This window comes from Pteropus medius, unplaced genomic scaffold, assembly GCF_902729225.1.
Source record: "Pteropus medius unplaced genomic scaffold, Ma_sr-lr_union100, whole genome shotgun sequence".
NCBI classification, from domain to species: domain Eukaryota; kingdom Metazoa; phylum Chordata; class Mammalia; order Chiroptera; family Pteropodidae; genus Pteropus; species Pteropus medius.
Window position 1 is genome coordinate 16,242,978 of NW_024349803.1, and position 13,744 is coordinate 16,256,721.

The 13,744-nt window shown below is 57.1% G+C and overlaps 1 protein-coding gene across 1 annotated transcript in view; it reads right to left on the minus strand.

Annotated features, from left to right (window-relative positions):
* Positions 1–13,744, minus strand: part of CCDC13 (coiled-coil domain containing 13) — a 29,360-nt gene that overhangs the window by 11,639 nt on the left and 3,977 nt on the right. Inside the window, exons 3-9 of the mRNA XM_039837434.1 lie at positions 12,585–12,701; positions 11,241–11,345; positions 8,959–9,118; positions 6,160–6,338; positions 4,432–4,638; positions 2,624–2,763; positions 2,084–2,167 (exon numbers count right to left, since the gene is read on the minus strand). Coding sequence (XP_039693368.1) covers positions 2,084–2,167; positions 2,624–2,763; positions 4,432–4,638; positions 6,160–6,338; positions 8,959–9,118; positions 11,241–11,345; positions 12,585–12,701 — 992 coding nt within the window. The remainder of the gene's footprint in view (positions 1–2,083; positions 2,168–2,623; positions 2,764–4,431; positions 4,639–6,159; positions 6,339–8,958; positions 9,119–11,240; positions 11,346–12,584; positions 12,702–13,744) is intronic.

Here is a 13,744-nt window from a genome sequence, read left to right on the forward strand (position 1 = left end):
GGAGACACTGGAAGGACATTCGGGGGTCCTCAGAAATGGCCAGAGAGAAGGAAGTCAATCTAGTCCCTCCTGGCCCTCCTCTGGCTTCTCCTCAGCCCACCGACCCTGTTCCTGCCAAAGTCTCTAGGCCTCATATAGTGGCTCCAAAGCCAGACTCCAGCAGGGCTAAAGCCATCTCAGCACCTCTGTCCATCCAATCCCTGTGGGGGCCTGGCCTTAGCCTGGCTGCTATAGCGGTTGGCTTTTGGGGACCTGGGGTGCCCTGAGTACCTGTGCGGCCTGTTGCCTTGCCAATGCCTGCCCACCCTAGCCCTCCCCGTCCCAAGGTCAGTCCACCTGCAGGGAACCTGGACACTCGGCTTTGAGACTCATCTGTTTTCTGCAGCCCTGATGCAGCCCGTCGCTGCTCCCCTTGTGACCGCTGGGCCTGCCTACCAGCTCCTCACCTGCTGGCTGGGGGCTGGACCCCAGATACCCCAGACACCCGGAGCCCATGTGCGAGTCTCAAGCTGCTCTCTGCTTTGCCCTCACCTTTCCCTGTGAGACCTTGGTGACCTTGGCCTTGCTCTTCTAGCACTGAAGGACACAGGCACACAAGCCCAGAGGCTGATGGCTCCGTGGTCCTGAGCAGGTCCCTTCCCCTCTGCACAGGGATGGGGCCGGTCGAGATGGGCTCTCGGGCCTGCAGACTCCTAAACGCACTCCTCTAAGGCCTTGCTGCTCAGAGTGGGGCCTCTGAGCCGGCGGCTGGGGCGTCGCCTTCGAGCTTGTCGAAAATGCGGGACCCCAGTCTTTGGCCCAGAGCTGCCGAATCAGAACCCGCATCTAACCTGGAGATCCCAGGCGGTCGGTGTGTGCACTGCAGTTGGGAAAACCCCACTCTAGTCAGCTCTGTGATCTCGTGTTGGGGGGAGCAGCCTCAGGAGGAGGAAGCTGACCCCCTCACTCTGCCCTTCTCCCCGGCTCCCCATCAGAGTCCCCACGCCAGCCCTGACAGACACACTCTCTGGAGTCACTCCCGCCCTACGAGGCCTGTCCTGTCACTGATGAGATGGGGCTGTGGGCTCCAGGAGGTCGGGGCCTGCACGGTGTCGGGCTCAGTAAATGTCTGTTTTGTGGAAGAAACAAGCTTGAGAACTAGCAGTCTGGGCAGCCCAGGAGGACGCCAGTTCCCGCATCCCTATGGAGTGCAAAGGTCACAGACACATAGGCCTGCAAGGGACCTGGAGGGGTCATCTGGTCCATCTCCCTGCTCCTGCTACCATGACTAAAACCTCGGACAGACAGAGCTGGTCCACCCTCCCTGCGTTGTGAGGACAAGTGTGGCACCAGCTCAGAGTTGGCCCACGACCCTCGTGCCTTTCGTCTCCGGGCTGATGGGGATGGCAGCTGCAGGGCTGGCGTTGGTCCCTGGTCCCTGTGCTGCCGCATGTCAGGCCAGAAGTTTCTCAGGCACGGGGAGGACCAATTTGCCCGGAGCCACACAGCAAGTCAAAGGTGGGATTGGTCCCACTCAGAGGCCCCGACCGGAACCTGAGCTGATCTGCTTGAGAGGTCGGGGTGGGGGGCTGACAGCGGGAGCATGGCTCCAGTGGACAGTGGGCAGGGCTCAGGACAGGGCTCGGAGACAGGACAAAGCCACCCTTTGTCTGTGAGCTGGCAGGAAGAACAAAGGGCCCATTTTAGCCCAAAGGCTTCATTGGGGCCAGAGAGCTGAGGGATATCAGTGCCTTAAAATGGGAACGCATATGACATGAAATTCTCCCCCTAGAGACTGATTCTCAATGGACAAGAAGAGATGGGGGAAGGCGCTGGGCCCTGGGCCTTGGGAGGCTCCTCGCGCGACCTCTGAGGTAGCAGAAACACTAGACCGTGAGTCAGCGGCCAAGGCCCTAGTTCTGAAGCCACCTGCTCTGTCGCCGTGGACAAGGCACTGGGCCTCCCTGACCCTCCATGTCCTGATGTAACTTCAAAAGAGGCCATGGACTTGGCCTGGCCTTGGTTTTCCCTCCTTTCCATGGGATGGCAACATGGGCTGAGTGCTTGAGGATGGGGAGGGGACCGTGCTGACCCGGGTTCTTACCTGGGCGAGGCCCCTTGAGGGCTGGGCAGGGAAGGCCATGTGAGAGCGGACTCCACGAGCGTGTGGCCCAGGCTGGTCACAGAGCTGCGTGGAGGCAGAAGGGGCACGTCACCATGGGGAGGGAGTTGGGAGGGAGGCCAGGGCCAGCAGGAATCGGGGGAGGCCGAGGAGGTGGCCAGCAGCCCTGTGGATGTGCTGCCCTCTCCCCAGAACTCTTGCTCAAAACGAGACAGAACCAGGAGCTATCAGGGCCTCGAACAATCCAACACAGGACCATTAGTGAATCCTGGAAGCAGGTGAGCTCCGAGAGGATTTTATGGGAAGCTGCAACCAGACACTCTTGAAGAAATATCTGGGCCTAACTGCTTCTTCGCACAGCTGCAGGGCTGATGGAATAGGCCAGGCCCACATATTGGAACAACAAGGCCACGATCATCTTAAAATTGTGCTCTGGCTTCCCATCAGAGGCAACGGGAAACATCCTGTCTTCTGAATAATTAATATTCATGCTCCAACCCCCCCGGCTCATTTCTTTCTCACCGAGAAGAGCCGAGCCTGCCAACGTGATCGCCTGCCGAGGCCGGGGGCTTGGTCAGGTCAGGGTCCTCCAGGAACTTGGCGTAGGCAGGGCTGACCTCGGGCTCACTGGACCCCTCGCCCACTCCTTTGTGCCGACGATGCTGCAGGGAACAGATGTGGGTTTGATTCTCGGGGCTTTGGCTCAGAGGCCTGGACAAGGCAGGAGGGGGCCCTGGCTTGATTTCGGGGCTTTCAGGGGATGTGAAAGAGGCTTCTTTTCAGGAGTGAAAAGCGAGGCCTATTTGGGGAAGGCACTCCTTGCATGATAATGGCATCTAATAATGCCTCTCTTCAGAGAGGGAGCGACATGACGTGAGGCTGGCGACTGGGCCAGGAAGCTGTTCTACATTCAGGTCCCAAAGGGAAGTGCACGGCCTGTGATGCGGAGCGGATCGGAGACTGACCTCTTGAGCAGGTCCTCCTATCTGGGCAGCCCCGCCCCCACGTGGATGAAAGCCAGGTGTGACCAGAGGCCAGCTGCCTTTGTCAGCTGGAGACACTTGGATCTTCCACACACGGGGTGCACCAGCTTGTCTGGTGGGTTTTTGGCCCCCATCTGGCTGGTGACCTCTGAAGTGAGGATCAGTCCTCTTTTGTGTGGCGGGAGCTGGGGTTGGGCTGCCTGGGCTCCCACGCCCTGTGCTGGACCACAGAACCCTGGGAACAGAGGACAGGGATGCTCTGCAACCCACCTTTGGCTGTACCTGCCAACTTGGCTATGAGGCTCCTCTGTCACTGGGAAACTGGTATGAATGGCAAGGAATCCTCCCCAGAGACCACTGCCCCACCTCCCCTGAGGATCACCACCGCCACGGGGAGTGGCCACGGAGCCCACGGCACCTGACTCCTGGCAGCCCAGGCTGGGCCCTCAAGGCAGCTGCCAAGGCAGAACCGCTTCAGGAGCTCACGCATTAGACAAGCCTTTCCTGAGCATCTATCGTGTGCTCGGTCCTGTGCCGGGCACTGAGGCACCATGGTTTGTGCTCCCTCGAGGGGAGTTCAAGGGAGAAAATGGGAAATGATCGCACGATGTGACAGGAGCTTGGCTTGGGGTTGCACAGGGAGTTCAGGGTGCCCAGGAGGGGCACGTAACACAGAATGGGGCCTTGGAGCTTTCCTGAGACACTCACACTAGGTAAGACCTAAAGTCTGAGGAACAGCTGGCCAGGCAGGGGCGGTGGGGGAGGAAAGGGAAGGCATGTACACAGGCCTGGAGTCGGGAGAAAGCAGGGCCACGTGAGGAGCAAAATGACATCCTTGCGGCCAGAGTGTGGGAAAAAGGGAGGGGCAAAGAGAAGATGCAGGAGGAGTGGCAGCAAGCGCTAGTCACCTGGTGCCCTGCAAGCTGGATGAGGAAGTGTGGCCTCGCTACTGCCATCCCGCTGCCTGGAATGGGAATGTAAAGGCTGGCATTGTAGCTGCCATCTTGGGTCACGAGGATGAAGGCCACAGCTGGGGAGGGAGAAGGTAAGCTGGAAGGAGCCTGGACCCTTGAGGACTGGGCGAGGCTGAGGGTGACGGGGAGCCACAGAGAAGTTTTACGCAGAGCAGGGAGACCATCAGGTTTGTGCTTTAGAGAGGAAAGGTGTGGGAAGAATGGGCTGGGGAGCCAGAAGGAAGCAAGGAGCCAAAGTGGGACCAGGTAAGACGTAGTGCAGCCGCAAAAAGGCAGGTAGAGAGACGTGGACGTGGCTGAGATTTCTCTGGTTGGTGGATGGACTTGTCAGGACCTAGAAATGGATGCTGGGCCGAGCCAGTGCTCTACTCACCTGCACGCTGAGCTGCCCAATCTCCAGCTCCAGCTGCCGCACCTTGGCCTCCCGCTCAGCCACCATGGCCCGCAACTGGGCGACGAGGCTGCTGCTCTGCTGAGCCTCGTTGTTGAGCTGCTGGTCCAGGCGGTGGTGGGATGCTCGTGTCTTTTCTTCCTGCAGACTCAGGCTGCCCAAAATCTCCTGTAGCTGCTTCAGCTGGTCCTGGGGGGCCAAGCAGGAGGGCAGACGAAGATCAGCCATGGCCCCTGGGTAAGGAAGGACAAAGGAAGAACCCTGCCTCCCTGCCACCACCAGGAAAGGCCCATCCCCTGCCCCTGCAGCCACCTAACAGCAGGACACTAATGCTCCTGATGCAGGGGGGCCGGCTTCTTGCCTGCCCTCAGGGGGTTTCACCAGGCAGGTGGGGGCCATGCCCTTTTCCTGTCCTCATTTCTTTCTTCCTGAGATGGGGGCCGAGGACATCCAAGGGGCTTTCAGGACAATGGAAAGCAGCTTGGATGGTGGCTCCTCAGCCAGTGGGGGAGGTATGTGGGTAAAAAGGAATTCTCACCCACTCTGCTGGGAGACCGCCCTTGGAGGCAGTCCCGAGACCCCTCGCCAGGGATCTCGCAGTATCTGACTGAGGCCTGTCCCATGAAGATGCCCCCCCAGACACTCCTGGGGTGGAGGCTTCCTGCCTGGAGGTCGGGAGGACCATGATGGTGACTTGGAACAGGTGTGGGCTATCGTCCACACTTTGTAGTGGAGGAAACTGAGGACCTGAATGTAGAACAGCTTCCTGGCCCAACGCTGGTGAATGGCAGCGCTGGGGCTGGTTTGCAGCTCTCGAGTCCTCTTCAGTGACAAGGAATGGGACCTCAGAGCACCTTATTTAAAAACTGGGAGCTGAGGCTCAGAGAGGAGATGCAACTGGCCTAGGGTCACAGTGAGGTATCAACAGAGGCAGGCCCAGATTTCAGGTCTTCTGTGCCCCGCCCGCCACCTCGCCTGGTGAAATTATTATGGAATAAGGGAGTGCCTAAGCCGGCTTCAGTTCCCCCACGCACCCCAGTCAAGCCAGGCATGACCACCCCAGGAGCCTGTGGGCACAACTTGGAGTCCAGAGACAAAACTCTGAGGTGCCTGAGGCCCCGGAGCGAAGAGACCAGGCTAAAGTGAAGATAGTAGTGTCACGTTGCTAGTCAAAGAAGGTTTTACAGTCAGACGAACCTGGTTTGGACTCAGTTGTGTGGTCTTGGATGACTTATCTAACTAACTGGAGTCTTAGTTTCCCCATCTATGAAATAGGATTATAATATTTGACCCTAGGAGTTACCTTGGTGACGAGCTATTATAAACCGGACCTCAAGGGCCCAGAAGGGGAGGGGCTCTGTGTTATCACACAGACAAGAATTTATACCGGTCCCTCAGTTGTCCCTTCCATTCCTTGATGGAAAATAACCCAGGATGTGATCCCAGCTCCTTTCCCCACACCCGTGTCTCTCTCCTTTCGAGTCCACAGGCCCAGAGGCTCATGTCCTCTGGCAGCCTCTGAGCTGCTCCTGTTCCTGGGGTGTGGCTTCGGGGCTGGAGCCCATCAGGTGGCCATGGTGGCATCTGGGGGGGCGAGTGAGAGCTCACTGCGGCTGAGGCTGAGGTGCAGGTTTCTGGGCCGGGTCGGGGCCCGTTCTGTGTTGGGAGCCAGGCTCCTGGCTAGTGCCCTGCCCGGCGGCTGGGCCGTACCATGAGGGCATCGATGAGCTCGTCGTCGTGCCTGCCCTTCTCCAGGACGGTCCCCATTTGGCTCCTGAGGGTCTTCACTTCACTTGACAGCACTTTGTTTCGGGACCGCACGCCCTCGAACTTCTTTTTCAGGTCTTCCAGCTCTCTCTGCAGGGCATCCCGCTCGCTGGCAAGTTTCTGGAATCAGAAAGTGCAGTCCTGGGCAGCGGGGCTGCATGGGACCTTGGCCACAACTGGTCCCTCGCTTCTGCTCACCGGCGAGGCCCACAACAGGAAGGGACTTGTCCAAGGCCACAGAGCATGTGAGTAGAGCCAGGGCCTTGATTCCCAGCCCTTGCCGGAGCACGTGACAGACGTCACCAATGGACGACAGCACTCCCCTCGGCCTAAGCACAAAGATGTCCAGGCAGCTGCCCCTGCTCTGCCAGAGTCAGACATGGGAGGAAACCCACTGGCCACTCCTGGGCTGTCCCCACCCCTCGACCCCCGCCTGAGCTGGAGGAGAAGAGAAAAGCCATGCTTTAGTGAGCAGTGCTAAGTCTGGGGTTCAAACTGAAGCGCCTCACCCCACCAAGTGGTCGGATGAGAAGGGAGGCCCCGCCTGCCACTTCACCTGTCACGTCACCCCAGAATGCACCTCGCTTTGGTCAGCCACAACCTGGAAACTCACATACTGCACATGTCTTTGGAATCTCTCATTCATTCATTCCTTCTCAAATATGTCCTGAGGGCCTAATATAATCTTGGCCTTGTTATAGGTGCTGCGGATCCATCTGAGAACAAAACAGACAGAGCCCTTGTCCTCAAGGAACTGACATCCCAGTCGGGGAGAGAGATAATGCCAAATAGTGACAGATGCTCATTGAAAAATGGAGGAAGGGACTGGGGAGACGGGCTTCTCTGGACAGGTGACATCTGAGTAGAGACTGGGGGAGAACAGGGTAAGTACAAAGGCCCTGGGGTGGAACGTGGGTGGCTGGAGCTCAGTGAGTGCAGGGCAGGGGCAAGGTCGGAGCAGGCAGAGGTCAGATCGGGTAAACCCTCAGAGCCAGCACTGAGAGACACTGAGGCAGGCGGCTTTTGGGCAGTGAGTGATAGAATCTGATTTGGTCTTGAGGGTTAATTATCACTGGAAAAGTGTTTTTAGATCCTCGATGAGAATTATAGAGATGAAGAGCGGTGAAGCATGACACACCTACAAGGCCGCGGCTCTCTGCGAGGAGGCCGCCATTGTTCCCCCGTGGCCCTGCTGTCTGGCCCTGGCACCCGCCAGAGGAAGCACACACAGGAAATCATTTCCTGCCACTCACACTGTGGCTGGCGGAAGGCCCGACGATTCCCTGAAATTCCGTTCTGTATGAATGTGTGAATCTGAGCCAGGTGCACCTCAAACCTAACTCCCGGCTCCCTGGAGCCCATTCCCTCTCTCCCCCACCGTCTGTTACGCTCACCGCAAGTCCTCCATACGCTTCCTGCTCCTCTCCCTTCCACATCTGGTCACCGAGTCCTATACAATCAACCTTCAACGTCCTAGGCGTCTGGCCCTTCTGCTAGAATCCTACCGTTTTGGTGCAGGTCCTTGGTCACGTCTCAAGTGGATTATGGCTTCGGCCTCCCATGCCTCCTCTGACCCAGATCCCATGCCTGACTATATGACCCTTCCAAAATGCACGCTGACCACGTCCCTCCACTACTTAAGCTCTTTGCTGGTTCTGCACTGCCTTTAAGATAAAAGCTCAAATCCCAGGCCAGCACACAAGGTCCAGCAGGGTCTGCCCGGCTCTCCAGTCTCACCGTTCCCCTCCTTACACCTGAGGGTCTAGGACGCTGGGAGGTACAGTATGGCACTGGTCACAGCCTTCCGAGTACAGGGCCTAGCACGGGGCACTCACACATGGAAGCCTCCCCGTCAGGCCGCACTGCCAGGAAGCCCAGTGCCGGGGCTACTGCGGTGGCCCTCGCGGGCTGCCAGCACCTCCTCCTGCTTCTTCCTCTGCTCTCTTTGAGGGAACCCCTCTTCCCCACTCTCAGGCCAAGTTTGGGGAGACTGACTGACTCCCCAGACCCGGGGCCCAGTACCTAAAGCTCGGCCAATCAAAGCACTCTGTACCCTCGCTCAGGGAGGGGCAGCACGTGGCCTACGCCAGCCAATGACAATTCTGGGACTTTGTCAGAATCTCTCTGTGGGGGCCGGCTTGAAGGACAGAAGCTGGGACCACCAGGAGTCCCCATGGGAGAGAGTGAAGCGAATCCAGGAGAAAGTGGTGCTGAGACCCAGTCCCCAAACCCCCGCATGCCCCTGGAGCCAGGCCACCTCTAGCCTGTTTCCCTACCCGGGCCAGCACGCGCCCTTCGCCGCCTTAGCCTGGCAGAGTTTGGCTGCCGACACTCCCAGTTCAGCCAGGGAGATGCAGGCCCTGGGAAGGCAACCAGCCCACCCATCTCTCTCATCAGCTGCGCGCTCCTCTTTCAAGGTCCGGCGAACCCTAGCACGCCTCTGGGACTGTGACACTCTCCCTATCCTTCCACGGTGAGCGCTCCAGGTCCAACATCTCCAAAGCGGCCACGGCGAGGCCGCCCAAAGTCCACGAGACGGGCTCTGGGTGAGGACCCACTCAGGCGGCTCAAGGGGGATCGATGGGACATAAGGGACATGTCAGAGGTGACCCAATCCCCACCCCACCCCACCCCGAGTCCCTAAACTTCTAGGCATCCTAGGAGTCCTTGCAGGGGCGGTCATGACCTCTGGGTCCCACGTGTCCTGACCTCCCCCACCCCCCATGGGGTGTGCTTCCTTCTCCCAGCCTTCCTGCTTCTCCCTCTCCAGGTTGCGGATCCTCAGCAGGTTTCTCTCCTGTGCCGACAGCTTCCTTGGGTCTGGACAGACAGACAGCTCGTCACTGGCTGTCCCCACAGACCGGCTCTGGGTCTGTTCCAACTGTTTCTCAAGCTCTCGGACCTGAGGGTGGTAAAACAACCTCATGGATTGTCCCACATCCCGTCTGCAGTCAGGCTGGACCACCCAGAGGGGCCGCCCTGAGGCGTGGTGGGTGATCCCACTGGACAGAGGACACCACAGTTCCAGATGGATGTGGAAGCCCCATAGGAGAGGGACTGGCGTGCCGAGGGATGTGGCATCTTGAGCAAAACAGAGAAAGAGAAACTTCCAAGTAAATGAGAAAAATCACCCCGTCCCCGAGGGGCTGTTTGAGGCTGAGAAGCACACGTGTGTCCCCAGGGACCTGGAAGGGAAAGGAGGTGGAGGGTCTCAGGACCAGGAACAGCTCTCGAAGGGACAGGCCACCGAGAGGGCGTAGTCCGCCCGGGAGGCCCTGGGTTCCTGGTGCTCACAGGAGATGCGGCGGACAGACAGTGGGGTTTGCAGGCCAAGAGACCAGCTCAAGCCTCACCGGCTGTGTGACTGCGCATGGATTACTCCGTCTCAGGTCCCCCATCTGTGAGATGGGCGTAAGGGCACACCCCGATAATGTTGTTAGGAGCATTCAGGACCATGAACTTGCCTGAGCCTGGGAATTCCCAAGCCACTTCCTGAAAGGACAAATCGTGGAGCCCACTCCAGACCGACAAATCAGAGCTCCGAGGGGAGGGCCTGGGAACCTGCATTTTAAACAAGGGCTCCGGTGATGTTTAGGATTAAGCAACTTTGAGTTACCCCAAGATGGCCCAGATGAAGCCCTTGGCCCAGAGTCCAGAACTCGTAGGCTATCAGCAAGTGGCGGGTAGGTGGCATTCACACAGAACGATGGCTTTACCACACTAGGGTTCAAGTGGGCAACTTCTAGGGTCCTTCTAACCCTGGTTTCTATGTCGACAAAATACAAATGATAGAACGAAGTTGGGTAAACCTGAGCCGGGGCAAAATTTACTAGGATCTCTGGTAATGGCAGCAGTGCAGCTGTGGAAGCACACAGCAGTGCCCTCGTGTGGCCCTGTGTGGTAATTCCACCAAGCATTAAGTAAAGAACACAGGGTTACTTGCAATCATTTATTTTCACCATTTAACAACAGCAGTAACTAATGTGTTGAGCGTTTATCATGTCCGGGCACTGTGCTCGGTGCTGTACAAACGTTCTATTTCACATGCAACAGCCCACAGGGGAAGCACTATCGTCTCCATCTTACGGGTGAGGAGGCTGAGGCACAGAGGGGTGTTTTGCCCAAGGTCACGGAACTTGTAGATTAGTGACTCAGGCCAGGCTCAAACCCAGGTCTCTTGAACTCCAAGGCTACACACCGGTCACTGATTACAGTCTTTTGGAAACCTTTCCCCTTCATGTGGGCTTCAAGGATGTCACAGGAGACCCGGAGGATAAAAGCCACCCTAGGGCTGTGACTCCGAAGTCCCTGAGGTGAAGGCAAAGTGCTTAGCGAATAGTGGAAATAATACACCTACTCCTGTGGTTCTTGGTTTGAAGACAAAAAAGAGAAAAACGACCACAGCTAACCTTGGGGTGGTGTTTCCTCCATGCCAGGCACTGTGTGGAGAATTTTACACATATTGAGTCATTCAGTCCTCCCGACGGCCCTGTGCGGTAGGTACGTACTATTGTCATCCGCAGCATACGGATAAGGAACCGGAGGCACAGAGAGAGGAGTGTCATGCCTGAGGCCACACGGCTCAGCTCGAGAGCTGGGATTTGAGTCCAAGCTGTTGGGCTCCACAGCCCCCAGGGAGTCTCCAAATATTTAGAACACAAAGCGGGAGACAAGGCTAAGTTTTTACTGAGTCGTTAAAACTGTCAAAAGTCTACCAAGCATCTGGACGAAGCTGGAAAAAGCCTACAAGTACAATAGTTGAGCAAATTTACGTAAACTAGGGGGAAAAATATGCCTGGAGTAAAATAAACCGAGAGCTTTGGCATTTGTTAAGCGCCAGTGCCTGGCACATGGTAAGTGTTATATAAGAGCTTGCTCATTAAATAACAAATTAAATTCAGGCCGGCTGGGGAGAATGCAGAACAATAAAAGTTCTGTGTGTCTGATGCGGGTCAATGTGGGTCTTCCCCGGGGCATCTCGAGCCCTACATTCGGGGCCAGGAGAAGTCCGGCGACTCACTCACCTTGCTCTGCAAAACGAGAATGTGTTGAGCGCGACCCCTCCAGGTCCCTGGTGAGGCCAGGAGCTGCTGAACACTCACATCTTCTCCGATCTCGCTGGCCAACACCTGCAGAGGGGGGACCTTCAGTGTGGCCAGGACAGAGCCCCCTCTCCCCACCCCCACCCCCAAGCCCCAATGCCGCCATGCGTTCAGAAGCTGTGCTGAGTGCATGGGGCTCCTCAGAAGGTCCCGCCTCTGGGGCACAACCTTCCTCCCACCTCTAAGGCCACGTGACCCCGCTCCAAAAGCATCTCTCCCTGGGAAAGCAGTCACACCCTCGTCCCCAGCACCGCTTGGCAATGCTTAGAGTAGACGAAGAAGGGCTGACTACGCCCGGATGGGGCCCCTTGCTCTTGACATTCTGGGATGAGTAGACTACAGAGTTGACCAAAACCTGCTTCCTTAATTTGCTCACGGTCACCTAGAACTGAGCTCGTTCTGGATGGCTACTGGAAGTGCATTGCCATAGGGCCTCGCCCTCTGTGAAAAGCCACTGATGAGGGGCTATGTCTGAGAGCGGCACGGAGGAGGGCCTCTGAATGCCATTTGGGGATGTCCGGTTCCAGAAGGGCCCAGCTTCGCGGCTGTTGAGGAAAGGTGTTCAGGTCCCTCATGGCTCTGAGGTGGAAGTGACAGGCTCAGCGTGTGCCCTGGGCCTCTCTGCAGCCTGTCATGGAAACCTGATCTGGGAACAAGTCTCTGATGCTTGTTTCCACAATAGAACACTGTTTTGGAAATCTTGGCTGGTCCGAGGGGTTCCAACAGGGAGGACAAACGCCAGAGAATTCGCTATGTAAATAAAAATAAATAAGGAACTAGCTGGGCCTGCGTCCCAAGTCTGAGTATTTTCCTTTGAAAGGGGCCTTTAATGCACAAACAACCAATTCATTTTCTAATATTACAGACAGCAGAGGGCAGGAGGTGGGTCTTGGCAGGCTACCAAGTCCAATGTGGCTTGTGAAGGAAAGACCCAGGATCTACCTTGGTGTACACAGCACGAGGAAGGTTCAAGGACCCTCCTTGGGAGGACAGCACTGTCCTCCTCGGTCCATGATTGGGCAGGCACCACAAGGGCATGTATGCAGGGTCCCTCAGGCAGCCAGCAACCCCACTCACCACATGGGTCTGTTTCAAGAGCTGCTGGAAAGAAGTTACTGGATCTAGAGCCTGACGCAGAGGAAGCAGCACGATGCTCACGGGGCTCAGCACTCACTGGTCCTGAATTGAACCCACTGTCCCTGCCACCCCCTTTTCCGATCCCAGCCCCAGCCCTACAAGCAGGCTTGAAGCCTGGCTCTGGAATACCTTCTGGGCCATTCGGAGCTCCTGCTTCACGGATTGCATTTGGTTGCGAAGGTCAGTCATCTTCAGGTTCATGGCTGCCAGCCTGTCCTGTAAGGCCTTCACCTCTGGGGTCTCCGGCTAGTTGGGAAAGACAGCGGGATCAGTCACTTTTTGCCTAAATGATGGTCATAATCGTAGCCCCCATTCGTCCGAGCATGTGCTAGGTGCTGTGCTAAGTGCTCCACTTGGAGCAACTCGTTTAATCCTCAGCCTCTTAGAGATGCAAAGCAGAGGCCAGTGGAGGGTAGGTCCCCGTGGCTCGGGTACCTGGCTGGGAAAGGGCAAAGGTGGGTGTGAGTCCTGGCAGCATGACTCTGGGGGCAGAGCCCTTTTCTCAGGGTGTCGCACACACACACGCACACGCACACACACACACGGACACGGACACAGACACGTGTGGTGGCCACGGAGGGGGAGCCTTTGGAGGAGGCCTGCAGGCTCCATCCACCCCAAGTACTCCCTGGGTGCAGACTCTTGTGCTCAGCGACTGGCATCATAGCTGATCCCTCTTCACTCAGAATACAGAGGGAACCAGTTTCTTCACAGGTGACCCCAGCTCGGCAGGAGGGCCATGACCATCCTAACCCGGGGCCTTCCTCTCCTGGAATTGTCGGCTTGGGCCTTGGGCTCCCTTTCCAGGCAATGAGATCACTGAACAGAAATAAAGACCCCATTTAATTCCCAAATGCTCAATTTTTGTGGCTTGAAGAACTGCAGCAACCAGGAAAACTTCCCACTGGAACTCACTCTCTCTCTCTCTCTCTCTCTCTCTTTCTCTCTATCTCTCTCTTAAATTCTTGTTTTAAACTATTTGGATGTAACATTTTCTCGAATGCGCTGCCTTTTTCTCTGTCTTCAACAGTGACGTCCCTGAGACTCGCAGAAGTTTGGCATGAAAGGGAGTCCAAGAGTTCGGCCCACGCAGACCTTTCCGTAAGTGATGAAAACAAGGTCCAGAGAAGGGAAGTGAGCTGCCCTCAGGTCCACAGCTGGTTGGGTGTGACAGCGGTGGGATTGGAAGCCCGCTCGTTCCCCTGCCATGGCCGATTCTCCCAATTTAAAGCTGTTGCTGACGCCCAGGCATCGTGGCAGCAGGAATATCGGTTGGCGGGCCGAGCGTC